At 40.1% G+C, this 27442-nt stretch overlaps 1 protein-coding gene across 1 annotated transcript in view; it reads right to left on the bottom strand.

Moving 5' to 3' along the window:
• The window catches only part of XRRA1 (X-ray radiation resistance associated 1), a 100415-nt gene that overhangs the window by 26806 nt on the left and 46167 nt on the right, over positions 1-27442 (bottom strand). The window contains exons 10-12 of the mRNA XM_060018278.1: positions 26883-27100; positions 3982-4022; positions 979-1104 (exon numbers count right to left, since the gene is read on the bottom strand). Of these exons, the coding sequence (XP_059874261.1) occupies positions 979-1104; positions 3982-4022; positions 26883-27100 (385 nt within the window). The remainder of the gene's footprint in view (positions 1-978; positions 1105-3981; positions 4023-26882; positions 27101-27442) is intronic.

Genomic DNA, 27442 nt, shown 5'->3' with positions numbered 1-27442 from the left:
ATGTAAGCAGAGTACCTTAAAAGTTGCCTGCATTTCACACCTGAGTAGGGCTCAATTAGTGGGGTTTACTGGAAGTTTTATAGGACATAGCTGTTGGAAAAATATGTTAACATAAAACATGTTAAGGGGGGGCTTCCCTGGTGGCACAGTGGTTAAGAATCCACCTGCCAATGTAGGGGACACGGGTTTGAGCCCTGGTCCAGGAAGATTCCACATGCCGTGGAGCAGCTAAGCCCGCGAGCCACAACTACTGAGCCCATGCGCCACAACTACCAAAGCCCGTGCACCTAGAGCCCATGCTCAACAAGAGAAGTCCACCCACCGCAACGAAGAGTAGCCCCCACTTGCCGCAACTAAAAGAAAGCCCGTGTGCAGCAACGACGACCCAACACAGCCATAAATAAATAAATTAATTAATTAAAAAACAAAAACATGTTAAGGAAACACATGTTAAATCTGTCCCATGGACTTTACATCTGCTGCTCCCTTAGGCTAGAACATTTCTCACTTCACTCTACCCTCAGTCTTCACCTCAATAAACTCACTGATTCCCATCTCAGCTTAAACACCACTCTGCAGAGAACCTTCCCTGATCCCAAATATTAGGTAAGACCCCCTGCCCTGTCACATACTTCATAGCACTGTGAATGTCTTCATGACACTGAGCAGTCTTATATTATAATTATTTGTCCAGTATCAGTCTTCAGATTCAGAGGCTGAATCTTTCTTTGCACACCTGTATCCCCAGTGCCTGGCACAGAGCCTGGCACATGTTAAGTGTTACATCAATATCTGTGACTGAATGGATGGACTCCTGCCTTGGCCTGCATGCCCTCTGCTTCCCCCCACCCTGAGAATTCCTGAGCCTGCATACTGTTGATGAAGGGAACGGGAGGGTTAGCTTTCAGGCCAGAGCAGCTCACACCCCACCCTCCCGTCTGTGCCCCTGAGGAAAGAGGTAGAGAAGCAGAGAGTCACCTTGTTGTAGGCCAGGCTAAGGTACCTCAGCTCTGGGAAGGGCAGGGCCAGCGTCTGGTTCCTCGCTTTCAGTGACTTCAGGGGAAGAATCTCGAATATGGGAGGAAGCGCACATACCTTGGTTGTCTTAGAAGGAAAAGAAAGTCAAAGTCAAAGTGCCCTGGTGATAAGAAGTGGGCCAACAGACCCTTCCTAGGGAGTGTGGTGGATAGAATGACCATTCTAGAGAGGCTGGGTCAAAAGAGACATCCAGGGTCATAAGGGGCGATGTCATCAAGGGCCCAGAGTTCTGGCTCCAAGTTTCCTATGTCACATGGTGAGCTAGTTCTCTGGTACGCAAAGTTCCAGTTTCAAGTTCTCTGAAGCCAAAGTACAATACAGCAGTGCACCACTGCTGAGGCTCTTTGCTCTCACCTCTCACTTTCTGCCCTATAGTGGCTTATCCTGAACTTGCCCCTCTATACAGTTGGGTTAAAATTTCTCCAGAAGGTGAAAGGGCAGGGCTTGCATTGTTAAGGGGACTTTTCCTAGTGAGGAGACAGAGCAGGAGTGACCTGAGCCTTGAACACCTGCTCTGATGGGCTAGTCCACATCCTACAGTGGAGGCTCTTAGTTCCGAGATAAAACGACAGCTAAGTCCTGGACAATTTCCGGCAGGCTGTGGGGCCTGGGTGTGGCCAGTGCATCTGGCTCACTTGCAGCGTCAGTCATGGTCTCTCAGCACACCTCAGCCTGCCTTAGGGTCAACATGTTTGATCAAGTAGAAAGTGGAAGTCGCTGGATTAACCATCTAACCAGGGTAGATGCTGGGCTAATGACTGGGTTCAGATGAACTAGATTCATCTAAGCTCCATTAATTGCTGTGTAATCTCGAGCAAGTCACTTAAATTTCCTTTGCTCATTTAATGACCATTTGTGGAGCACGTACTTTTTTTTTTTTTTCACAGCAATTCCTTTTTATTTATTTATTTATTTATTTATTTATTAAGTTTTTGGCCACACCCCATGGCATGTGGGATCTTAGCTCCCTGACCAGGGATCGAACCCACGCCTCCTGTGCTGGAAGGCAGAATCTTAACAACTGGACCGCTGGGGAAGTCCCTGGAGCACCTACTATTGGCCAAGTATTTTTGTCCTCTCCTGGGGTCCAACTTGTACAGCCACAAGTGAGATGGATAAGTCATGGGTGACAGTAAAACAAAAACCAGTGGCGGTGCTTGGGAACTCTCCTCTCAAGGAAATCCGAATGCAATCTCCAAGAGGCTGAGTGGAATGTGGTGGTGGTCTGGTAAGGTATCTCCTCAACTGTGCAATTCCCTACCCGGAGCGAGGCTGTGTGAGCCAAAGTGGGCAAATCAGACTGGAGCACAGAGAAGAAAAAGCCAGACAGGCTTGGGGGTTACCTAGCCCTGTCCAGGGGGCCGGAATGTCCGGATCTGAGGGCATGACTGGCTCTGCCGGGGACAGAAAGGGCCCTGTCTTAGAGTGGGATGTATCTGACAGTGATAGAGAGGCTGCTAAATGTTTCAACCATTCAACTCACTCTCTACATTCTCAGATGCCACACAGTTGGGATCTGAGCACTAAGCAACCTAATTCTGTGGCCACAAGCCCCTCTATCCCTTATGCATGCGCTTGTGTGACCTTGCTGCTCCTCCCATTCAGACGTGGAGTCTGTATCTCTTAATCCCTTGAAACTAGACTGGCTGCTGTATAATAAAGAATTTGTCTGGTCTTTGTCTTGGGTTCTTGGCACTGACCTTCTAAAACCCTTGGAATCTCCAGAGTGATAGGAATGTCTTTGTTATGCATGACCCTTGGATCATACCCGAGTTCACGCTAATGAGATGACTTAGGATGGCAGCTGGCCATACTATAAAGACAACCGTGTGATCAGAGGATTGGAGTTTGAGCCAGCCTGACCTCCGGGGAAGGGAGAGGGGCTAGAAACTGAGTTCAATCATGTGGCCAACGGTTCGATCAATTGTGGCTATGTAATGAAACTCCAATGAAAGCTCTGAACACTGAGACTCAAGTGAGCTTCCTGGTTGGTGAACACATCAGATGTGCTGGGAGGGTGACACACTCTCATTCCACAGTAAGAGGGCAAAGAGGCTCTGTGTTTCGAACCCTCCCAGCCCTCATTATGTGTCTTTTTATTTGGCTCGTCCCGATTTGTATCCTTTATAGTCAAACTGTGATTGTAAGTATAGTGCTCTCCTGAGTTCTATCTATGAGTCGTTCTAGCAAATTATTGAACCCGAGGGGGTCACTGGAACTTTAGAATTTATTGCCAGTAGGTCAAGTAGCCTGGGGACCCCCAAACTTGCAGCTAGTGTCTGAAGTGAGGGCAGTCTTATTGGGGACTGTGCCCTTAACTTGTGGGACGCATGCTAATTCCAGGTAACTAGCATCAGAATTGTACTGCAGGAATATACTGGCCTTATGACTTTCTTTGACCAACAGAAAATGCCATTGTTTGAATTTCAGAGCCTTGCTCTCTTGGAACCCTGATGCCACCATGCTGTAAAGAAGTCCAGGATGAAAAGACAACAAAAGATGCCAAGCCTGTGACACCAAGGATTAGACCCCGGATGGTGGTGTGTTTAGCCAGGATCACTCTAGCTTTGGGGTTTTTTTGTTTTTCTTTTTCACTCTAGCTTTCGGGCAGGGTCTCTTGTTAGGAAGCTATTGGGCTTCATCCTGGTGGCAGCCTCACTTCAATGCCAGCTTGATCACGTGAGGTAGCAACCATTACTACTGAACAGCATCTGAGACCAATGGAAGCTAGTCTGTGGGCAGTGTGAGGTCTGGGACCTGCCTGTTGAGTCCGCTGCTGCATCTCCATAGGCCAACTTAGTGCCTGGAACATGGTCGGTTCAGTGAATGGGCCTCCTCAGTGTTATATATGTAAATGCCTCTCATGGCTCCATTAACCTATTTTTGTTTATTAAAATTAATGTTTTGACTCAAGGATGCAAATATAAAGTAGGCAGTTCCTACCTCTGAGGTTGAAAATCCAGGATAAGATGAGAACACAACCTCTGAAATAGAAGAGAAACAGAATGAAGGTTGGTGAGAGCACTAACTGATCCCCGGAGAGGCCAGGGTCTGGGGCTACCACCCATTGTATGCAGCAGGGTACCTCCTAGAGGGAGTACTCATTGGCCCTGAGCTTCAGTGCTAACTGGGAAGAGGAACAGCTGTGACATGTGTCAGGTAATAAGCCCTTTGCGCTTAGAAAAAAATTCAAACCCCTTGGCCAGGCTTTTGAGGTCCTGCCTGATCTGGCCCCTGCCTACTTCTCTAATCTTATCTCATGCTACCCTGCCCCTCACTCACTATATTTCAGCCACACTGACCTTCTTCCTGACTTTGCAACATGCAAGCTCTTTCGAGCCTCAGAACTGTTGGGCAGTCAGTATTGGTCAGAAGGCAAACCAACTGTCTTAGAAGAGAAAAATGTATATAAAAGATAGTCTGTCAGAGGATTTGAAAATACTATTTGTTATATTAGTACAAATAGAGTGTGTTAAGACAGTGAATTCAGGAGAGATAAGTAACTAAGGAGGAGGCTGCAGAGTGATTTCATTCTTGGGATCATCAGACTAAGATGAGCCAATAAAGAGCTCAGTTCAACCTAATAAGGCAAAGCATCTGCTGGGACTGGATCCTGTGCAGGGACCACTCACCTTTGCCCTGACTAATGGGATCCCTTCCACATGTTAATGATATTAGGCAGAGAAGGTTACATTTAAATGAAATAAGCAATAGTATGGGTGGAACATCACACGGCATAAACAACTCCTATGACAAGGGTCTGAAAGGAATTTGGGAAAGGTTTGTGCAAGGAACAAAGTAGGAGTTAGCTGAGAGATGGGCCGTGGTCACAAGTGTAGGTGCTAAGCAGTGATCTTCTGGGCAGATAGAGAGCCCCCATATCTAGAAAGATGAACTGAGGTGCACTCTATCCAAACTCATGTCCTGGCCCTCCCCAAAATTACAGGAAGCAACTCCAGAAACCAGAACGTGCATTCTAAGTTTCAGACTGGAGACTGTTCAAGAGAAAGATGCACAGTCAACCACTTCCTAATGTCTGAGGAAAATTAACAATATGAAAGAAAGTTATGAAATATAAAAGAAGAACTAGCATCTGAAACAAACAAAATTTAACCAAAAGAATAAAAACTTTAAATAGAATAATTAGTGTCCTCTAAGGAATTCAAAAGGCTATTTCATTCTAGAACAAAATCAGTCATTATGGAAGAGAAACTTAATAATTTTGTAATTTTAAAGTATGATAATCAAATAAAAGATTTAATAAATGTGTTGTACAGAAGAAAAGACCCACTTGAAGAGCTAATTCATAAAACGGAGAATGGAAAGGGGATAAGAAAGAAAATTTTTCCAAGATGACACAAACCATCTTGGAAAAAATACAAAGTATCTAACAGGATAAACAAAAAAGAACTGCACACCCAGATGCATCTTACTCAAATTTCCAAAGGAAAAAATGGAAATCTTAAGAGATTCCAGGGAGCAAAAATAGGTTTCCTACAAAGGGATGGGAATCAAATTAGTGTCAGACTTCTCATTGGCAGCAATGGATTTAGAAGGCAATGGAGTAATATCTTCAAAGTTTTCAGTAAAAATTATTTTAAGGCTAGAGTTCTCTATTCATCAAACTAGCATTCAAGTATGATAACAAAATAAAGGTAATTTTGGATATTTTATGGGCTAAGAAAAATCTACTCTATGCAAACCCTCTTTGAAAGAATCATTCAAACAGCAAAATGAAAAGAAATACAGAATAGGAAACTATCTTTGTGACTATGAGAAAGGGAGATACTTCTCAAACAAGAACCCAAAGGCATAAACCATAAGATAAAATTGTATAGATCTGGTGTGATGCACTGAACTGTGTCATTCCCCGCCACCCCCCCCCCCCCGCCCCCGGCCAATTCATATGTTGAAGTCCTAACCCCTAGTACCACAGAATGTGGTTGTATTTGGAAACAGTGCCTTTAAAGAGGTAATTAAGGTTAATAAGGTCATTAGGATAGCCCTAATTCAATATGAAAGGTCTCCTTGTAAGAAGAGTAGATTAGGACATAGACAATTCAGACAGAGGGAGGACCAAATAAGGATACAGCTAGAAGGTAGCTTTCTATAAGCCAAGAAGAAAGCCCTCAAAAGAAACCAAATCTGACAACACCTTGATCTTGGACTTCTAGACTCCAGAACCATGAGAAAATAAATATCTATTGTTTAAAACAAACAGCCTATGGTATTCTGTTACAGCAGTCTTAGCAAACTAATATATTTAGGTAAATCAAAATTAAGAACTTCTCTTCAAAATGTCATCTCTACCATTACAGATGAAGTAAACAGACAGGTGATGACAGAATAAAAGAAGAAATTGAAAATATTAAAACTATCAAGGGATATGAAATAGCAATTCATAAAAGTTGAAAACCAAATGGCTAAGTAAATGAAGAAATACTTAACATCAAAAATATTTAGAAAAATGGAATTTAAAACAATGAAATATCACTTTATACCTACAAAATAACAAAACTTAGAACAATTAAAAAGTTGGGGAATATCAAGTGCAGGCAAGGTTGTAAGGAAACAGGAACCCTGATGTACTACTGGTGTGAGTGTACACTAGAGCCACCATTCTGAAGAAGCACCAGGTGGCCCTTATTTAAACTACTTATGCATATATTCTGTGATCCAACAAAACCACTCCTAGGTAAATATTCCAGAAAAACTCTGGCACAGAGGTATATGCAAGAAACATACACAAGGTAGGCGACCTAGGTGTCCATTAGCAAGGGAATAGATGAATTAAAGTGTGGTTAGAGCATAGTGTGGAATATTATGCATTAGATAAAAGGAAAGAACTGGATGGGCATACAGCAATAAGAACAATCTTAAAAACAGCGCTGAGTGAAAAAACTTAAGTAACAGAATGAGCTCAACAGCATATTACCATTATATAAACTAAAAACACATTACACACAAAATAATATATACTTTACAAGATACATCCACATATCCAGGAAAATATATCTAGCAAAAAAACCCAGATACTTACATGAAAATAGGAAATGGGTGTAGGGATTAAGAATGAAGGAGAAAAAATAAAATAGGGCAAGAGGAGCTTTATAAAGACTAATGGTTAAAGTGCTAATAACCTGAATTTTATTATTATTATTATTTTTTGTGGTACACGGGCCTCTCACTGTTGTGGCCTCTCCCATTGCAGAGCACAGGCTCCGGATGCGCAGGCTCAGCGGCCATGGCTCACGGGCCCAGCTGCTCTGCAGCATGTGGGATCTTCCCAGACCGGGGCACAAACCCGTGTCCCCTGCATCAGCAGGCGGACTCTCAACCACTGTGCCACCAGGGAATACCCTGAGTTTTATTATTAAATCAACTCTCTGCTCCTAAGTTATACACAGACACACAATAGGGAATGTAAGAAGGAGGAAGATCTGAGATATGAGCAGCTGTGGTGAGTACAGAAGTAAGTAAAACTAAGAGTTCAACCTTTCAGTGTAACTGCTGATGTGTAATTAAAAAAAATTAAAACCACTCAAATCATTATTAGTGTTTATTACTTTATGGGAAGTGATGGGGTAGGGTGGAGTAGGTAAACATATATTAAGATTTTTTTCTTATTAAAGAATAACACTTGAATTTGGTTGACTCTAGGTATTGATAGACAAAGGTGAGTTTAACTATGTGGATTAAAAGGTCTAGGGTAACTACTGAAATGGAAATGAGATGTACAACTTTAAACAACTAGGGAAAAAGTAGAATTAAAAGAAAACTCATTCAGTGCTCACAGGAGGCACAAAAGAAGGAAAAAAAACATGGTAAATAGAAAACATATGGAGAAGGAAATCAAGATGGTGGAGCAGAGGGACATGGAGCTCACCTGCTCCCACAACAGTTCTCACAGAATACCTACTAAAAGCTGGCAGAAGATCTCATACAACCAAAGCTGCAAGAAAGATCCCCATGTAGCCAGGCAGGAGCAAAGGAAAAGGGAGAAGAAGAGGAATTGGGATGGGACCTGCACGCTTGGGAGGGAGCTGTGAAAGAGGAAAGCTTCCCTTACCCTGGGAACCTCCTTCACCAGTTGGGAGGTTTGCCAGGACAGACAAGGAGATTCAGAGCCCCGAGAGGAGAGTGTGGGAGCTGGCCTGCAGCCCCACAGTGTAGAGACTGACCAGCACAGATGGTCCTGGCCACACTGCTGCATTTCCCAGCCTGAGACACGTGCCTGCTGGTGTGTGTATTGGGTGCTGAAACTTGGGCTTCAGAGAACAGACCCCGGGAAAGGACTAGGTTTGCCTGTGCGGAGACAGCCCGAAGCACCTGGAGCATGGCCCAGTCCACAACTGGGGGCACATGCAGGACAGAACGTGAGTCCAGCAGAGGAGCCCCACTGTCAACACGGGAAAGGAGGGGAATGGGTCCACCACAGCAGACTTATTGTCAGCGTGCTCACAGCAGGTGTGGCTCTGGCTGCTGCAGGTTCTGTGCACTTGGTGGGCCCATGGGCAGATGCACGCCTGAGGGATGTCTGAGCTGATTACCGGCAATCCCACTGCTGGCGCCTGGGATGCAGCTCTGGTGGGTTCTCACTGGCGGGTTTGGGGGCCAGGACTGCACACACAGGCCTGAGGGCCATCTGAACTGACTATCTGTGGGCTTAGGGGACACAGCTCCTGCAGGTTTATGCACCAGCGGCTTTGTGAGGGCACATGAATGCCTAAGGGACCTCTGAGCTGAACACCGGAGCTCCTAAGCAGAGGCGAGCACCCAGGACAATGCCAGCAACAGTGATCTTTGTGGGCACTCACACAGGGTGGCGGGTAGCATCATAGAATCACACGTTCTGGCAGACAGCTCCTAGGGAAGAACACTCAGTGGCTCTTTTCCCAGTAGGAGCACTCCAGTCCCACTTACCTCACACCACAGCTTAGAACCAGATCTGGGGGCTTCTACTCCAAAAGCTGGGGAGCAGACTCTGCCCCCAACAGGGCTGAGACAACCAAAGAGCAAAGAGGAGGCCCCGCTTAATATCCAGTGCAGGCTCTGGTCACCACAACACCAAACGCACCCCCTCTATCATGGGGACAAAGGCCAGCAGACCCTTAGGAAAGATGTGGCAGGCATCCATACTAAACACAGCCCCTGTACCAAAAATATTGGACACAAGCAGGCTACACAGGGAGGCTCCCACACGAAAACAGCCCTTCAAGACCACAGTAGATAACTGTTTCTCCTAAATTCATAAAGTCTGAGATATACAAGAAAAATGAAAAAGCAGAGGAATTATTCCCAATTAAAAGAACAAGAGAAATCCCCTGAAAGAAAACAATGAAACAGACCTCTGCAGTCTACCAGACCCTGAGTTCAAAAAGGAGGTAATAAAAATGCTGAAGGAATTAAGAAGGGCTATGAATAGAAATGTGGATCACTGTAACAGGGAACTAGAAACTGTAAAGAGGAGCCAATCAAAATTAGATAATTCAATTGCTGAGATGAAAACTGAGTTAAAGGCGATGAACAGCAGGTCAAATAATGCAATAGAACAAATAAGTGATCTGGAAGGTAGAATAACAGCAATCCACCCAATCAGAACAGCAGACAGAAAGACAACGGAAAAAAAAATGAAAGCAACATATGAGATCTATGAGATAATATAAAGCATGCCAATATATGCATAATAGGAATCTCAGAAGGAGAAGAAAGAGAAAGGAGATTTAAAATGTATTTGAAGAAATTATGGCTGAAAACTTCCCAAACCTAAAGAAGGAAACAGATATCCAGGTATAGAAAGCACAGAGGGTCCCAAACAAGATGAACCCCAACAGACCTACTCCAAGACATACCATAATTAAAATGGCAAAATGTAAAGTTAAAGAGAGGATTCTAAAGGCAGCAAGAGAAAAACAAAGTCAGTTACAAGGGAACCCCCACAAGGCCATCAGCTGATTTCTCTACAGAAACTTTACAGGCCAAAAGGGAGTGGCAAGATATATTCAAAGTACTGAAAGGGAAAAACCTGTAACCTAGGATACACTACCCAGCAAGATTATCATTTAGAGTAGAAGAATAGATAAAAAATTTCTCAGATAAGCAAAAACTAGAAGAATACAGCAATACTAAACATATCTTAAAAGAAATATTGAAAGATCTTCTCTAAACAGAAAAGCAGCAAGAATATATAGGAAAGGGAAAATCACAATAGAAAAGGTAAATATATAAAAGGACTGAAGATCACTTAAATAAGCCAGTATATAGATTAAAAAAAAACAACCAAATTATATGAAAGCAATTATAACTACAGTGAACAGCAAAAGGATAAACATGAAGATGTAAAATAGGACATCAAACTCATGAAATGTTGGGGAGGGGAGTAAGAAAATCTAGATCTTTTAGAATGTGTTTGAGCTTGTATGACCACCAGTCTAAAGCAAGTAGATATGGATTAACATACTTGAAAACCAGGGTAACCACAAATGAAAACATACAATAGATTCACAAAAGCTAAAAAGAAAGGAACTCAAGCATAATACAAAAGAAAGTCATCAAACTACGAAAGGAAAACAAAAAGAAGAAGAAAGGAACAAAGAAGAAATACAAAACTGACTGGAAAATAAGATTTTAAATGGCAGTAAATACATACTTATCAATAATTACTTTAAATGTCAATGGACTAAATGCTCCAATCAAAAGACATAGAGTGGCAGATTGGATAATAAAACAAGAACCTACAATATGCTGCCTACAGGAGACCCACTTTAGGGTGAAAGACACATACAGATGGAAAGTGAGGGGATGGAAAAAGATATTTCATGCAATGACATGAAAGCAGGGGTAGCAATACTCATATGAGACAAAACAGACTTTAAAACTAAGGCCACAAAAAAAGACAAAGGATGCTATATCATGATAAAAGGATCAATACAAGAAGAGGATATTACACTTGTTAACATATATGCACCCAAAATAGGAGCACCTAAATACATAAAACAAATACTAACAGACATAAAGGGAGAAATTGATGGTAGTACAATAATAGTAGGAGACTTTAACACCCCACTGACATCAATGGACAGATCTTCCAGACAGAAAATCAATAAGGCAAAAGAGATCCTAAATGACACAATAGGACAGTTAGATTTCACTGATATCTAAAGGACACTACATCCAAAAAAACTGGAATACACATTCTTTTCAAGTGCACAGGGAACATTCTCCAGGATAAATCACATACTAGTTCACGAAACAAGCATCAACAAACTTAAGAGAATACAAATTATTTCAAGCATCCTTTCTGACCACAACAGCATGAAACTAGAAATCAACCACAGAAAGAAAAATGAGAAAAAAGCAATTACAGGGAAACTAAACAACATGCTATTAAAAAACCAATGGGCCGACAGTAAAATCAAAGAGGAAATAAAAAATATCTCAAGATAAACGACAATGAAAACACAACCATACAAAATCTATGGGATGCATCAAAAGCAGTTTAGAGGAAAGTTCATAGCAATACAGGCCTTCCTCAAAAAAAAACAAGAATAAAGATGGCGGAAGAGTAAGAAGCAGAGATCACCTTCCTCCCCACAGATACACCAGAAATACATCTACATGTGGAACAACTCCTACAGAACACCTACTGAACGCTGGCAGAAGACCTCAGACCTCCCAAAAGGCAAGGAACCCCCCACATACCTGGGTAGGGAAAAAGAAAAATGAATAAACAGAGACAAAAGGATAGGGACGGGACCTGCACCAGTGGGAGGGAGCTGTGAAGGAGGAAAGGTTTCCACACACTAGGAAGCCCCTTCGCGGGCGGAGACTGCAGGTGGCGGAGGGGAAAAGCTTCGGAGATGCAGGGGAGAGCACAGCAACAGGGGTGCGGGGGGCAAAGCGGGGAGATTCCCACATAGAGGATTGGTGCTGACCAGCACTCCCCACCCCAGTCCAAGAGGCTTGTCTGCTCCCCCGCCGGGGCGGGCGGGGCTGGGAGCTGAGGCTCGGGCTTAGGTCGGAGCGCAGGGAGAGGACTGGGGTTGGCGGCGTGAACACAGCCTGCAGGGGGTTAGTGTGCCATGGCTAGCCGGGAGGCAGTCTGGGGAAAAGTCTGGACCTGCCGAAGAGGCAAGAGACTTTTTCTTCCCTCTTGGTTAACTGGTGCACGAGGAGAGGGGATTAAGAATGCTGGTTAAAGGAGCTCCAGAGTCGGGCGCGAGCCACGGCTAAAAGCGCGGACCCCAGAGACGGGCATGAGACACTAAAGCTGCTGCTGCCGCCAACAAGAAGCCTGTGGGCGAACACAGGTCACTCTCCACACCCCCCTTCCGGGGAGCCTGTGCAGCCCACCACTGCCAGGGTCCCGGGATCCAGGGACAACTTCCCCGGGGGAACGCACAGCAAGCCTCAGGCTGGTGCAAGGTCACGTTGGCCTCTGCCGCCGCAGGCTCACCCCACACTCCCTCCCTACCCCCGGCCTGAGTGAGCCAGGGCCCCTGAATCAGCGGCTCCTTTAACCCGGTCCTCTCTGAGTGAAGAACAGAGGCCCTCCAGCGACCTACACACAGAGGCGGGGCCAAATCCAAAGCTGAGCCCCTGGGAGCTGTGAGAACAAAGAAGAGAAAGGGAAATCTCTCCCAGCAGCCTCAGAAGCAGTGGATTAAAGCTCCACAATCAACTTGATGTACCCTGCATCTGTGGAATACATGAATACACAACGAATCATCCCAAATTAAGGAGCCATGTGAATGAACGGCTCTTGGTGCTGCAGCCAGGAGTTAGTGCTGTGCCTCTGAGGTGGGAGAGCCAACTTCAGGACACTGGTCCACAAGAGACCTCCCAACTCCACATAATATCAAACGGCGAAAAGCTCCCAGAGATCTCCATCTCAACACCAGCACCCAGCTTCACTCAACGACCAGCAAGCTACAGTGCTGGACACCCTATGAAAAACAACTAGCAAGACAGGGACACAACCCCACCCATTAGCAGAGAGACTGCCCAAAATCATAAGTCCACAGACACCGCAAAACACACCACCAGACGTGGACCTGCCCACCAGAAAGACAAGATCCAGCCTCATCCACCAGAACACAGGCACTAGTCCCCTCCACCAGGAAGCCTACACAACCCACTGAACCAACCTTAGCCACTGGGGACAGACACCAAAAACAACGGGAACTACGAACTTGCAGCCTGCAAAAAGGAGACCCCAAACACAGTAACATAAGCAAAATGAGAAGACAGAAAAACACACTGCAGATGAAGGAGCAAGATAAAAACCCACCAGCCCTAACAAATGAAGAGGAAATAGGCAATCTGCCTGAAAAAGAATTCAGAATAATGATAGGAAAGATGATCCAAAATCTTGGAAATAGAATAGACAAAATGCAAGAAACATTGAACAAGGACCTAGAAGAACTAAAGATGAAACAAACAATGATGAACAACACAATAAATGAAATTAAAAATACTCTAGATGGGATCAATAGCAGAATAACTGAGGCAGAAGAACGGATAAGTGACCTGGAAGATAAAATAGTGGAAATAACTACTGCACAGCAGAATAAAGAAAAAAGAATGAAAAGAACTGAGGACAGTCTCAGAGACCTCTGGGACAACATTAAATGCACCAACATTCGAATTATAGGAGTTCCAGAAGAAGAAGAGAAAAAGAAAGGGACTGAGAAAATATTTGAAGAGATGATAGTTGAAAACTTCCCTAATATGGGAAAGGAAATAGTTAATCAAGTCCAGGAAGCACAGAGAGTCCCATACAGGATAAATCCAACGAGAAATACGCCAAGACACATATTAATCAAACTGTCAAAAATTAAATACAAAGAAAGCATATTAAAAGCAGCAAGGGAAAAACAACAAATAACACACAAGGGAATCCCCATAAGGATAACAGCTGATCTTTCAGCAGAAACTCTTTAAGCCAGAAGGGACTGGCAGGACATATTGAAAGTGATGAAGGAGAAAAACCTGCAACCAAGATTACTCTACCCAGCAAGGATCTCATTCAGATTTGATGGAGAAATTAAAACCTTTACAGACAAGCAAAAGCTGAGAGAGTTAAGCACCACCAAACCAGCTCTACAACAACTGCTAAAGGAACTTCTCTAGGCAAGAAACACAAGAGAAGGAAAAGACCTACAATAACGAACACAAAACAATTTAGAAAATGGGAATAGGAACATACATGTCGATAATTACCTTAAATGTAAATAGACTAAATGCTCCCACCAAAAGACACAGATTGGCTGAATGGATACAAAAACAAGACCCATATATTTGCTGTCTACAAGAGACCCACTTCAGACCTAGAGACACATACAGACTGAAAGTAAGGGGATGGAAAAAGATATTCCAGGCAAATGGAAACCAAGAGAAAGCTGGAGTAGCAATTCTCATATCAGATAAAATAGACTTTAAAATAAAGACTATTAGAAGAGACAAAGAAGGACATTACATAATGATCAAGGGAGCGATCCAAGAAGAAGATATAACAATTGTAATTATTTATGCACCCAACATAGGAGCACCTCAATTCATAAGCCAAATACTAACAGCCATAAAAGGGGAAATCAACAGTTAACACATTCATCGTAGGGGACTTTAAACCCATTTTCACCAATGGACAGATCATCCAAAATGAAAATAAATAAGGAAACACAAGCTTTAAATGATACATTAAAAAAGATGGATTTAATTGATATTTATAGGACACTCCATACAAAAACAACAGAATACACATTTTTCTCAATTGCTCATGGAACATTCTCCAGGACAGATCATATCTTGGGTCACAAATCAAGCCTTGGTAAATTTAAGAAAATTGAAATTGTATCAAGTATCTTTTCCAACCACAACGCTATGAGACTAGATATCAATTACAGGAAAAGATCTGTAAAAAATACAAACACATGGAGGCTAAACAATACACTACTAAATGATCAAGAGATCACTGAAGAAATCAAAGAGGAAATAAAAAAATACCTAGAAACAAATGACAATGGAGACACGATGACCCAAAATCTATGGGATGCAGCAAAAGCAGTTCTAAGAGGGAAGTTTATAGCAATACAATCCTACCTCAAGAAACAGGAAACATCTCGAATAAACAACCTAACCTTGCACCTAAAGCAATTAGAGAAAGAACAAAAAACCCCAAAGTTAGCAGAAGGAAAGAAATCATAAAAATCAGATCAGAAATAAATGAAAAAGAAATGAAGGAAACGATAGCAAGATCAATAAAACTAAATGCTGGTGCTTTGAGAAGATAAATAAAATTGATAAACCATAAGCCAGACTCATCAAGAAAAAAAGGGAGAAGATTCAAATCAATAGAATTAAAAATGAAAACGGAGAAGTAACAACTGACACTGCAGAAATACAGAAGTTCATGAGAGATTACTACAAGCAACTCTATGCCAATAAAATGGACAACCTGGAAGAAATGGACAAATTCTTAGAAAGGCACAACCTGCCAAGACTGAATCAGGAAGAAATAGAAAATATGAACAGACCAATCACAAGCACTGAAATTGAAACTGTGATTAAAAATCTTCCAACAAACATAAGCCCAGGACCAGATGCCTTCACAGGTGAATTCTATCAAACATTTAGAGAAAAGCTAACACCTATCCTTCTCAAACTCTTCCAAAATATAGCAGAGGGAGGAACACTCCCAAACTCATTCTACGAGGCCACCATCACCCTGATACCAAAACCAGACAAGGATGTCACAAAGAAAGAAAACTACAGGCCAATATCACTGATGAACATAGATGCAAAAATCCTCAACAAAATACTAGCAAACAGAATCCAACAGCACATTAAACGGATCATACACTATGATCAAGTGGGGTTTATTCCAGGAATGCAAGGATTCTTCAATATACGCAAATCAATCAACGTGATATACCACATTAACAAATTGAAGGAGAAAAACCGTATGATCATCTCAATAGATGCAGAGAAAGCTTTTGACAAAATTCAACACCGATTTATGATAAAAATCCTGCAGAAAGTAGGCACAGAGGGAACCTTCCTCAACATAATAAAGGCCATATATGACAAACCCACAGGCAACATCGTCCTCAATGGTGAAAAACTGTAAGCATTTCCACTAAGATCAGGAACAAGACAAGGTTGCCCACTGTCACCACTCTTATTCAACATAGTTTTGGAAGTTTTAGCCACAGCAATCAGAGAAGAAAAGGAAATAAAAGGAATCCAAATCAGAAAAGAAGAAGTAAAGCTGTCACTATTTGCAGAAGACATGATACTATACATAGAGAATCCTAAAGATGCTACCAGAAAACTACTAGAGCTAATCAATGAATTTGGTAAAGCTGCAGGATACAAAATTAATGCACAGAAATCTCTGGCATTCCTATACACTAATGATGAAAAATCTGAAAGTGAAATCAAGAAAACACTCCCATTTACCATTGCAACAAAAAGAATAAAATATCTAGGAATAAACCTACCTAACGAGACAAAAGACCTGTATGCAAAAAATTATAAGACACTGATGAAAGAAATTAAAGATGATACAAATAGATGGAGAGATACACCATGCTCTTGGATTGGAAGAATCAACATTGTGAAAATGACTCTACTACCCAAAGCAATCTACAGATTCAATGCAATCCCTATCAAACTACCACTGGCATTTTTCACAGAACTAGAACAAAAAATTTCACAATTTGTATGGAAACACAAAAGACCCTGAAGAGCCAAAGCAATCTTGAGAACAAAAAACGGAGCTGGAGGAATCAGGCTCCCTGACTTCAGACTATACTACAAAGCTACAGTAATCAAGACAGTATGGTACTGGCACAAAACAGAAAGATAGATCAATGGAACAGGATAGGAAGCCCAGACATAAACCCACGCACATATGGTCACCTTATCTTTGATAAAGGAGGCAGGAATGTACAGTGGAGAAAGGACAGTCTCTTCAGTAAGTGGTGCTGGGAAAACTGGACCCGTACATGTAAAAGTATGAGATCACTCCCTAACACCATACACAAAAATAAGCTCAAAATGGATTAAAGACCTAAATGTAAGGCCAGAAACTATCAAACTCTTAGAGGAAAACATAGGGAGAACACTCTATGACATAAATCACAGCAAGATCCTTTTTGACGCACCTCCTAGAGAAATGGAAAAAAAAAAGAAAAATAAACAAATGGGACCTAATGAAACTTCAAAACTTTTGTACAGCAAAGGAAACCGTAAACAAGACCAAAAGACAACCCTCAGAATGGGAGAAAATATTTGCAAATGAAGCAACTGACAAAGGATTAATTTCCAAAATTTACAAGCAGCTCATGCAGCTCAATAACAAAAAAAAACCAATCCAATCCAAAAATGGGCAGAAGACCTAAATAGACATTTCTCCAAAGAAGATATACAGACTGCCAACAAACACATGAAAGAATGCTCAACATCATTAATCATTAGAGAAATGCAAATCAAAACTACAATGAGATATCATCTCACACCAGTCAGAATGGCCATCATCAAAATATCTAGAAACAATAAATGTTGGAGAGGGTGTGGAGAAAAGAGAACACTCTTGCACTGCTGGTGGGAATGTGAATTGGTACCGCCACTATGGAGAACAGTATGGTGGTTCCTTAAAAAACTACAAATAGAACTACCATATGACCCAGCAATCCCACTACTGGGCATATACCCTGAGAAAACCATAATTCAAAAAGAGTCATGTACCAAAATGTTCATTGCAGCTCTATTTACAATAGCCCGGAGATGGAAACAACCTAAGTGTCCATCATCGGATGAATGGATAAAGATGATGTGGCACATATATACAATGGAATATTACTCAGCCATAAAAAGAAACAAAATTGAGCTATTTGTACTGAGGTGGATAGACCTAGAGTCTGTCATACAGAGTGAAGTAAGTCAGAAAGAGAAAGACAAATACCATATGCTAACACATATACATGGAATTTAAGAAAAAAAAATTTCATGAAGAACCTAGCAGTAAGACAGGAATAAAGACACAGCCCTACTAGAGAACGGACTTGAGGATATGGGGAGGGGAAAGGGTGAGCTGTGACAAAGCGAGAGAGAGTCATGGACATATATACACTACCAAACGTAAGGTAGATAGCTAGTGGGAAGCAGCCGCATAGCACAGGGAGATCAGCTCAGTGCTTTGTGACCGCCTGGAGGGGTGGGATAGGGAGGGTGGGAGGGAGGGAGACGCAAGAGGGAAGAGATATGGGAACATATGTATACGTATAACTGATTCATTTTGTTGTAAAGCAGAAACTAACTCACCAATATAAAGCAATTATACTCCAATAAAAAAAAAAAACCAAGAAAAATTCCAAATAGACAACCTGACCTACAACCTAAAAGAATTAGAAAAAAACAAACAAAACCTTAAGTCAGCAGAAGAAAGAAAATAACAAAGATCAGAGAGGAAATAAATAAAATAAAAAAGGAATAGAAAAAATATCAATAAAACCAAGAGTTGTTTTTTTTGAAAGGACAAACAAAATCGACAAACCTGTGGCCAGGCTCACCAAGAAAAGTGGACCCAAATAAACAAAATAAGAAATGAAAGAGCAGAAATAACAACCAATTCCACAGAAATATGAATTTCATAAGAAGGTATTATGAACACATATATGCCAAGAAAATGGACAACTTAAAAGAAATGGACAAATTTCTAGAAACATACAGCCTACCAAAACTGAATCAAAAAGAAACAATCTAAACAGACTGATCACTAGAAGTGAAACAGAATCTGTAATTTAAAAAAAATAACAAAAACAAAAACTCCCTACAAACAAAAGTTTAGGACTGGATGGCTTCACTAGGGAATCCTACCAAAGATACAAAGAACTTATACCTATCCTTCTCAAACTCTTCCAAAAGACTGAAGAAAAGGGAATACTCCCAAAGTCATTCTTTGAAGCCACCATCATTCTTATACCAAAACCAGCAAAGACACTACCAAAAAAGAAAATTACAGGCCAATATCTGTGATGAATACAGATGCTAAAATCCTCAACAAAATATTAGCAAACAGAATCCAACCACACATAAAAAAGATCACACACCACAATCAAGTTGGATTCATCCCAGGGTTTCAAGGATGGTTCAACATACGCAACTCAATGTGATACACCACATCAACAAAAGAAATGACAATAACCACACAGTCATTTCAATAGATGCAGAAAAAGCATTTGATAAAATTCAGCATCCATTCATGATAAAAACTCTCACCAAAAGTGGGTATAGAGAGAACGTATCTCAAATTAATAAAAGCTATTTATGACAAACCTATAGCCAACATAATACTCAACTGTGAAAAGCTGGAAGCCTTCCAGCTAAAATCTCGAATAAGACAAGGATGCCCACTCTCACCACTTCTATTCAACACAGTATTGGAAGTCCTAGCCACAGCAATCAGATAAGAAAAAGAAAGAAAAAGTATCTAAATGGGAAAGGAGGGACTTCCCCAGTGGTCCAGTGGATAAGACTCCACGCTCCCAATGCAGGGGGCCCAGGTTTGATCCCTGGTCAGGGAACTAGATCCCACATGCATGCCGCAACTAAGAGTCCGCATGCCACAACTAAGAAGTCTGCATGCTGAAACTAAAAAAAAAAAAGAAAAAAGATCCCACGTGCCACAACTAAGATCCAGCACAGCCAAAATAAAAAAAATAATAAATAAATATTAAAAATAAATAAATAAACTGCAAGGGAAGAGGTAAACTTGTCATTATATGCAGATGACATTATACTATACATAGAAAACCCTAAAGACTCCACACAAAAACTACTAGAACTGATAAATGAATTCAGCAAAGTAGCAAGATACAAGATTAACATACAGAAATCAGTTGCAATTCTTTACACTAACTGAGATATCAGAAGGAGAAAGTAAAAAAGATCCCTTTTAAAATCACATCACAAAGAGTAAAATACTTAGGAATAAACATGACCAAGGAGGTGAAAGACTTATATGCTGAGAACTATAAAACATTGATAAAGGAAATGAAGATGATTTAAAGAAATGGAAAGATATACCATGCTCTTGGATGGGAAGAAGGAATGTTGTTAAAATAGCCATACTATCCAAAGCAATCTACAGTTTAATGCGATCCCTATCAAATTACCCGTGACATATTTTACAGAACTAGAACAAATAATCTTAAAATTTATATAGAACCATAAAAGACCAAAGTTGCCACAGCAATCCTGAGGAAAAAAGAACAAAGTTGGAGGAATAAGGCTCCCAGACTTCAGACAATACTACAAAGCTATAGTAATCAAAACAGCATGGTATGGCACAAAAAGAGACATATAAATCAATGGAACAGAATAGAGAGCCCAGAAATAAACCCACACACCTATAGTCAATTAATTTTTGACAAAGGAGGCAACAACATACAATAGAGAAAAGAAAGTCTCTTTGGCAAATGGTGTTGGGAAAGCTGGACAGCCACATGTAAAGCAATGAAGTTAGAACACTCCCTCACACTATACACAAAAATAAACTTAAAATGACTTAAAGACTTAAATATAAGACATGACACCATAAAACTCCTAGAAGAGAACATAGGCAAAACATTCTCTGACATAAATCACAGCAAGGTTTTCTTAGGTCAGTCTTCCAAGGCAATAGAAATAAAAGCAAAAATAAATAAATGGGACCTAATCAAACTGCAAGCCTTTGCACAGCAAAGGAAACCATAAAACAAAACAAAAAGACAACCTACAGAATGGGAGAAAATACTTGCAAATGATGCAACTGACAATGGGTTAATATCCACAATATACAAACAGCTCATACAACTCAATAACAAAAAATAAACAACCCAATCAAAAAAATGGGTAGAAGGCGTAAATAGACATTCTCCATTGAAGACATACAGGTGGCCAACAGGCACATGAAAAGATGTTCAACATTGCTAATTATTAGAGAAATGCAAATCAAAACTAAAATGAGGTATCACCTCACACCAATCAGAAGGGCCATCATCTAAAAGTCTACAAATAATAAATGCTGGAGCAGGTGTGGAGAAAAGGGAACCCTTGTACACTGTTGGTAGGAATGTAAATTGGTGCAGCCACTATGGAAAACAGTATGGAGGTTCCTTAAAAAACTAAAAATGGAGTTACCATATGATACAGCAATCCCGCTCTTGGGCATATATTCAGAAAAGATGAAAACTCTAATTCAAAGTGAAACATGCACCCTCAATGTTCATAGAAGCACTATTTACAATAGCCATGACATGGAAGCAACCTAAGTGTCCATAAACACATGAATGGATAAAGAAGATGTGATACACACAAATAGAATACTACTCAGCCATAAAAAAGAATGAAATAATGCCATTTGCAACAACACACACGGACCTACAGATTATACTAAGTGAAGTAAGTCAGACAGAGAAAGACAAATATATGATATCACTTATATGTGGAACCTAAAAAATAGTATAAATGAACTTAATTACAAAACAGAAACAGACTCAAAGATATAGAAAACAAACTCATGGTTACCAAAGGGGAAGAAGGGAGAGGCATAATTGGGAGTATGGGATTAACAGATGCATACCACTATATATAAAGTAGATAAACAACAAGGATTTACTGTATAGCGCAGGGAACTATTTTCACTATCTTGTAATAAACTAAAATGGAAAAGAATCAGGAAAAAAGAATATAGATATATACATATATATGTGTAACTGAATCACTCTGATGTACACCTGAAACTAATACAATATTGTAAATCAACTATATTTTAATTTAAAAAAGGAAAAAAAAGAATATATATTAAACGTTTAAAAAAGAAAATATACACTACTGATGATAGAAATAAATCAAAACATCAATAATCACAATGTGAGTTAAATTCTTCTATTAAAAAAAGACCTATATTGGGGAAAATAGGAGGGTTATATTGTTTTTAAGATATTACAAAATAAGTGTTCATATCAAACCAAATCGAGGCCCAGGCTGAGGCCAAAAGTATTAAGATAAGGTGGAGTATTTTACAGTGATTAAAAGATACAATGTACTAGGTAATAGTCATGATCCTCATAATGGAACTGAACCAATTTAATAATAAAAAGCGCCAGAAACATAGGAGATACTGACAAACCCACAATAGTGGTAAGAGACTTTAATATACCTCTTTCCAAAGTTAACGAACCAAGTAGACACAAAAATAATCTTGGGGAAAATCTGAATAACATAATTGTGCCAATTATTAAGCTATTATTTTTTACTGCCAAACCCACTCTTCTCTATTCTGCTTTGGGGTGTTGGAGCTGGGGTTCTGAAAACCATTCTTCTGCTTTGCCAGTTGCTTTCCTGTTAGACTCTGACAATAGGGGTTGGGGCTAGAGGAAGACTGCAAAGCTGGAAGAGGAAGAAGAGGCTTGCTTCCACCAGTCTGCTTCCCATGGGTTTCCCGACTGCTTGTGATATGAATGTCGCTGGAGTAATGTCACTTCATGAGAGTTTCAGCAAGTCTCTCCCCAGCAGCAGCTGAATCCAGTTTGCAGTTTTCTAACCTTTATAAACCAGCTTCAGGGATATCAGCACCAGCCAGTCAGTCTCCTCCTTGCAGAGATTTGGGGTCTCAGCTCCATGAGGCCCCTCTGAGCTCAGAGACACCAGCAGCCAAGCTCTAAAGGGCTTCTCTTCCAAGCTTCTGAATTTTAATAATTCCAACCTCTTCCCACAAAGGAAAACCCAGGCTCAGATGGCTTCATGGTGAATTCTTCCAAAATTTAAGGAAGATATAATCTCAATCTTATACAAACTTTCCCAAGCAACAGAAAAACAGTGAATATTTCTCCAAATGCATTTTATGAGGCAAACATAACTCTGACTGTAAATCCTGACAAGAACGTTATAACAAAAGAAAATAATATACCCACATATCTCCTGAACATAGATTTTAAAATCCTTGACAAAATATCAATCAGCAAGTTAAATCATGACCAAGTGGGGTTTATCCTGGGAATGCAAGTCTGGTTCAACATTCAAAAATTGATATAAAATAAACAGGTGGGATTATATCAAACTAAAAAGCTTTTGCACAGCAAAGGGAACCATCAACAAAATGAAAAGACAACCTACTGAATGGGAGAACATATTTTTAAATTCTATATCTGGACAAGGGGTTACTATCCAAAAATATATTTTTAAAAAACTCAGAAAACTCAATAGCAAAAAACCAAACAATCAAGAGGATATGAATAGACATCTTTCCAAAGAAGACATGCAAATGGCCTACAGGTACATGAAAATATGCTCAACATCACTAATCATCAAGGGGAAGCAAATCAAAACCACAATGAGATACTACCTCACACCTGTCAGAATGGCTGTTATCAAAAAGAAAAGAAATAACAAGTGTTGGCGAGGATGTGGAGAAAAGGGAACTGTTGTTCACTGTTGGTGGGAATGTAAATTGGTGCAGCTATTATGGAAAACAGTATGGAGGTTCATCAAAAAAACTGAAAACAGAACTACAAGTTCCACTTCTGGGTATTTACCCAAAGAAAATAAAATGCACCCTTATGTTCATGGCAGCATCATTTACAATAGCCAAGACACAGAAACAACCTAAGTGTCCATCGATGGACAAATGGATAAGGAAAATGTGATTTTATACATATGTACACACACACACATATGTAAATTATTCAGCCATAAAAAAGAATGATACCTTGCCATTTGCAACAACATGGTTAGGCCCTGAAGGCATTATGTAAAGTGAAATAAGCCAGACAGAAAAAGATAAATACCATATGATCTCTCTTAAATGTGGAATCTAAAGAAAAACACAAAAACCAACCCAAACCAAAACAAAAAAATTGAGCCCATGGATATAAAGAACAGACTAGTGGCTGCCTGAGGCAGGGGGTGGGGGGTGGGCGAAATGGGTGAAGGGGGTGAAAAGGTACAAACTCCCAGTTATATATGGGAATGTAATGAATATAGCGCGGTGACTATAGTTAACAGTACTGTATTGTGTATTTGAAAGTAGCTAGGAGAGTGGATCTTGAAAGTTCTCATTACATGAAAAAAATTTTTTTGTAACTAGGTATGGTGACAGATATTAACTGAACTTAAAAAAAAATCAATGTAATGAACCATATTAATAGATTAAAGAAAAATCACATGATTGTCTCAATAGATGCAGAAAAAGCATTTGACAAAATTCAATACCCATGCATAATAAAAACTGTCAGCAAACTAGGAAAACAAAGAAATTTCTTTGATCTGATAAAAGGCATTTACAAAAATATCTACAGCTAACTCATAATTTTGAAATACTGAACAGTTTCCCCCTGGGGTTGGGAACAACACAAGGATGTCCACTATCACCACTTCTCTCAACATCGTACTAGAAGTCTTAGCCAGTGAAATAAAGAAATAAAAAGGCATAAGAGGCATAAGATTGGTAGAGAATAAATGAAATGGTCATTATCTGTAAACGTCATGATCGTGAACATAGGTAATCCGAAAGAACCTGCAAATGACTAAAAGTGATAAGTGAATTTAGAAAGGTTACTGGATACATGTTCAATATTGGAAATGAAATATAAAAAAGCAATACCACTGATGATAGCATAAAGAAGACCAAATACCTAGGAATAAATCTAATGAAAGATACGCATAACCTTGCCATTGAAGCCTACAAAGCATTGTTGAGAAGAATTTTAAAAGATCTAAAAAATGGTAGGATATATTATTTTAATGAGGCAATTCTCTCCAAATTGGTCTGTAGGTTCAATGCAATTCCAGTCAAAATTCTAGCAGGATTTTGTTTGGAAGTTGATAAGCTGATTCTAAAATTTGCATAGAATTTGCATACTGTTTGTATGCAAAGGTCTTACAATACCTGTAGCAATTTTGAAGAATGACATCACAGCTGTAGAATTTCACCATCAGTTCTCAAAACTTGTTACAAAGCTATAGTTGTTTAGATACATACACTGTCACCGCCTTACCACAATGCCTCCCCAACAACTCAGTGGGGAAAATTATAGTCTTTTCAACAAATGGTGCTGGGTCAATCAGATATCCATATAAAAGAGTTAACTTTGACTCTACCTCACACTATATACAAAAAATAATTCTAGATAGATCAGAGACCAAATATAAAAACTAAAATAATCAAGCTTCTAGAAGGAAATATAGAAAAATATCTTCATAAGTTGAGACATGCAAAAAAGTCTTGATCAGGAAATAGAAAGCACTAACTATAAAGATTGATGAATTGGATTTCATTAAAATTAAGAACTTCTGTTCACCAAAATTCACCAGTAATATGAAAAAGCAAGTCACAGACTGAGAAAAGATTTTTGTGATATATGGATCTACCAGGAACTTGTATCCAGGATACATAAAGGACTCAAATCAACAACAACAACAAAAAGGCTACACAATCCAATTTAAATACAGCCAAGAGGCAAATAAGCACTTCCAAAAGAGGATATCAAAGTGACCAATAAACATATAAAAAGGTACTCAACATCATTAGTCACTTGAGAAATGCAAATCAAAACCACAATGAGATATCACTACCTATCTACCAAAACCAGTAAAATGAAAAAGACTGATGGTACCAAGTATTTGTGAGGATATGGAATAACTGGAAATCTCTTACATTAATATGGGATCGACAATTGCTACAACCCCACTGGAAAAGTATTTGGCAGTATCCACTAATGCTAAACAAATTTTACACTCTGAGACTCAGCAATTCCACTCCTGGGTACATACCCAACAGAAGCAAGTGCTTATGTCCACCAAAAGATGTGTAAAAAAATGTTCACAGCAGCTTTATCCATAATAGCTCCCAAATAGAAATAACCAAAATGTCTATCAACAGTAAAAAGTGTAAATAAATTGTGGTATAAATGGAATAAATAAGAGAAAAAAAAAGAATGAACCACTGACATAGGCAACAACATGAATGAATCCCACAGATTTAACGTTGAGTGATACATGAATTTCAAATCAGGCGAAACTCATCTGTGTTGACAGAAGTCAGAACAGTGGTTATTCTTAGAGGAGATACTGATTGGGAGGTTACCACATGGGATGTTGAAAACGTTCTATATTGTAATATGGGTGATAGTTAAAAGAGTATATATATATGTAAAAACTCAAGCTCTGCACAAGATTTCTGTATTTTACTCTATGTAAATTATTCCTCAATTTAAAATAAATGTTAAGGAAAAACAGTGTGGTATTGGCACCGTAATAGAGATTTAATTAGATCAGTGGAGCAGAATATGTAATCCACAAATACACTCATGCATTAAAGGGATTTTGGTTTATAATAAAGGTAACGGTTCTTTCATTTTCTGCCTCCAAATGTTGCCATCTGGATGTGATTCTTGGGACTGTGGTAGCAACCTTGAGACCTCAGTGGGAACCAGCCTAAAAGAACAAGCAAGAAGGACAAGCAAGCAGGCCAAGGATGGAGAGGAGAGGATGGAAAGAGCCTGAGCCCCTTGAGAATATCAATGCACCCCAGAATTAACCATCTCTGGAAAGCCTCACTTCTCAGTTTCTCGTTATTTGAGATAAAAAGGAAAAAATCCACTTGTAACTGGGTTGTAAAAGCATCTTGACTGACAGAACCAGTTAGGAAGTTATACAAATAGTTCATGTAGGACTGCGATCTCCCCTGGCTCAGCAGTTGAAAAGCAGCAGCTCCCCAGGGAGCCACAGACTCTCAGAATAAACTCTTGGAAGCTTATCACACCATGGGTCTAGCATCTGCAACAAGTGGTATCACTAACCTGTCCGGTCAACATCCTTTTTCATGGGCAGTACAGTATAATCCAGTTGGTCATCCGAGGCCTCAAATATCCACGACTTGGGCTGCAGCATAGATTGGGGCTCTTTCCTGGAAGTCCCCCTGCCTCCAACCCAGTCTCCAGACCCATCTCGGAGCTGAACCTGCTGTAGGTACGGGATCCGGAAAATCTTGTTTTGGTCCAGGCTTAACTTCTTCAGTCTTCAATTAAGGAAAGTGAATACAGAATCACAGCAGTAATGATAACCTCAGGGACATTTACCAAGCAACTTTAGGGAAAGAACATGGAATCAGGCTTCGACAGTTACTCCTCTTGGGTGACCTTGAGCCAGTGACTTACCCTCTCTGGGCCTCAATGTCCCTATCTCTAAAATGGGGATAGTATTTATTAACCTTTCAAGGGTCTTGTGAAGATTAAATGAGACAATATGTAAATGCTGCCACAAAGTAGTGTTCAGTAAATGGTATTTGAATCCAAAGTAAATTTTCCAGGGATCTAAAGCTTAAGCATTTAAATGCCAGCATTTCATTACTTTAACCAAA

This window comes from Delphinus delphis, chromosome 8 (assembly GCF_949987515.2).
Source record: "Delphinus delphis chromosome 8, mDelDel1.2, whole genome shotgun sequence".
Taxonomy (NCBI): Eukaryota; Metazoa; Chordata; class Mammalia; order Artiodactyla; family Delphinidae; genus Delphinus; species Delphinus delphis.
This window is presented reverse-complemented; position numbering and strand designations above follow the sequence as displayed.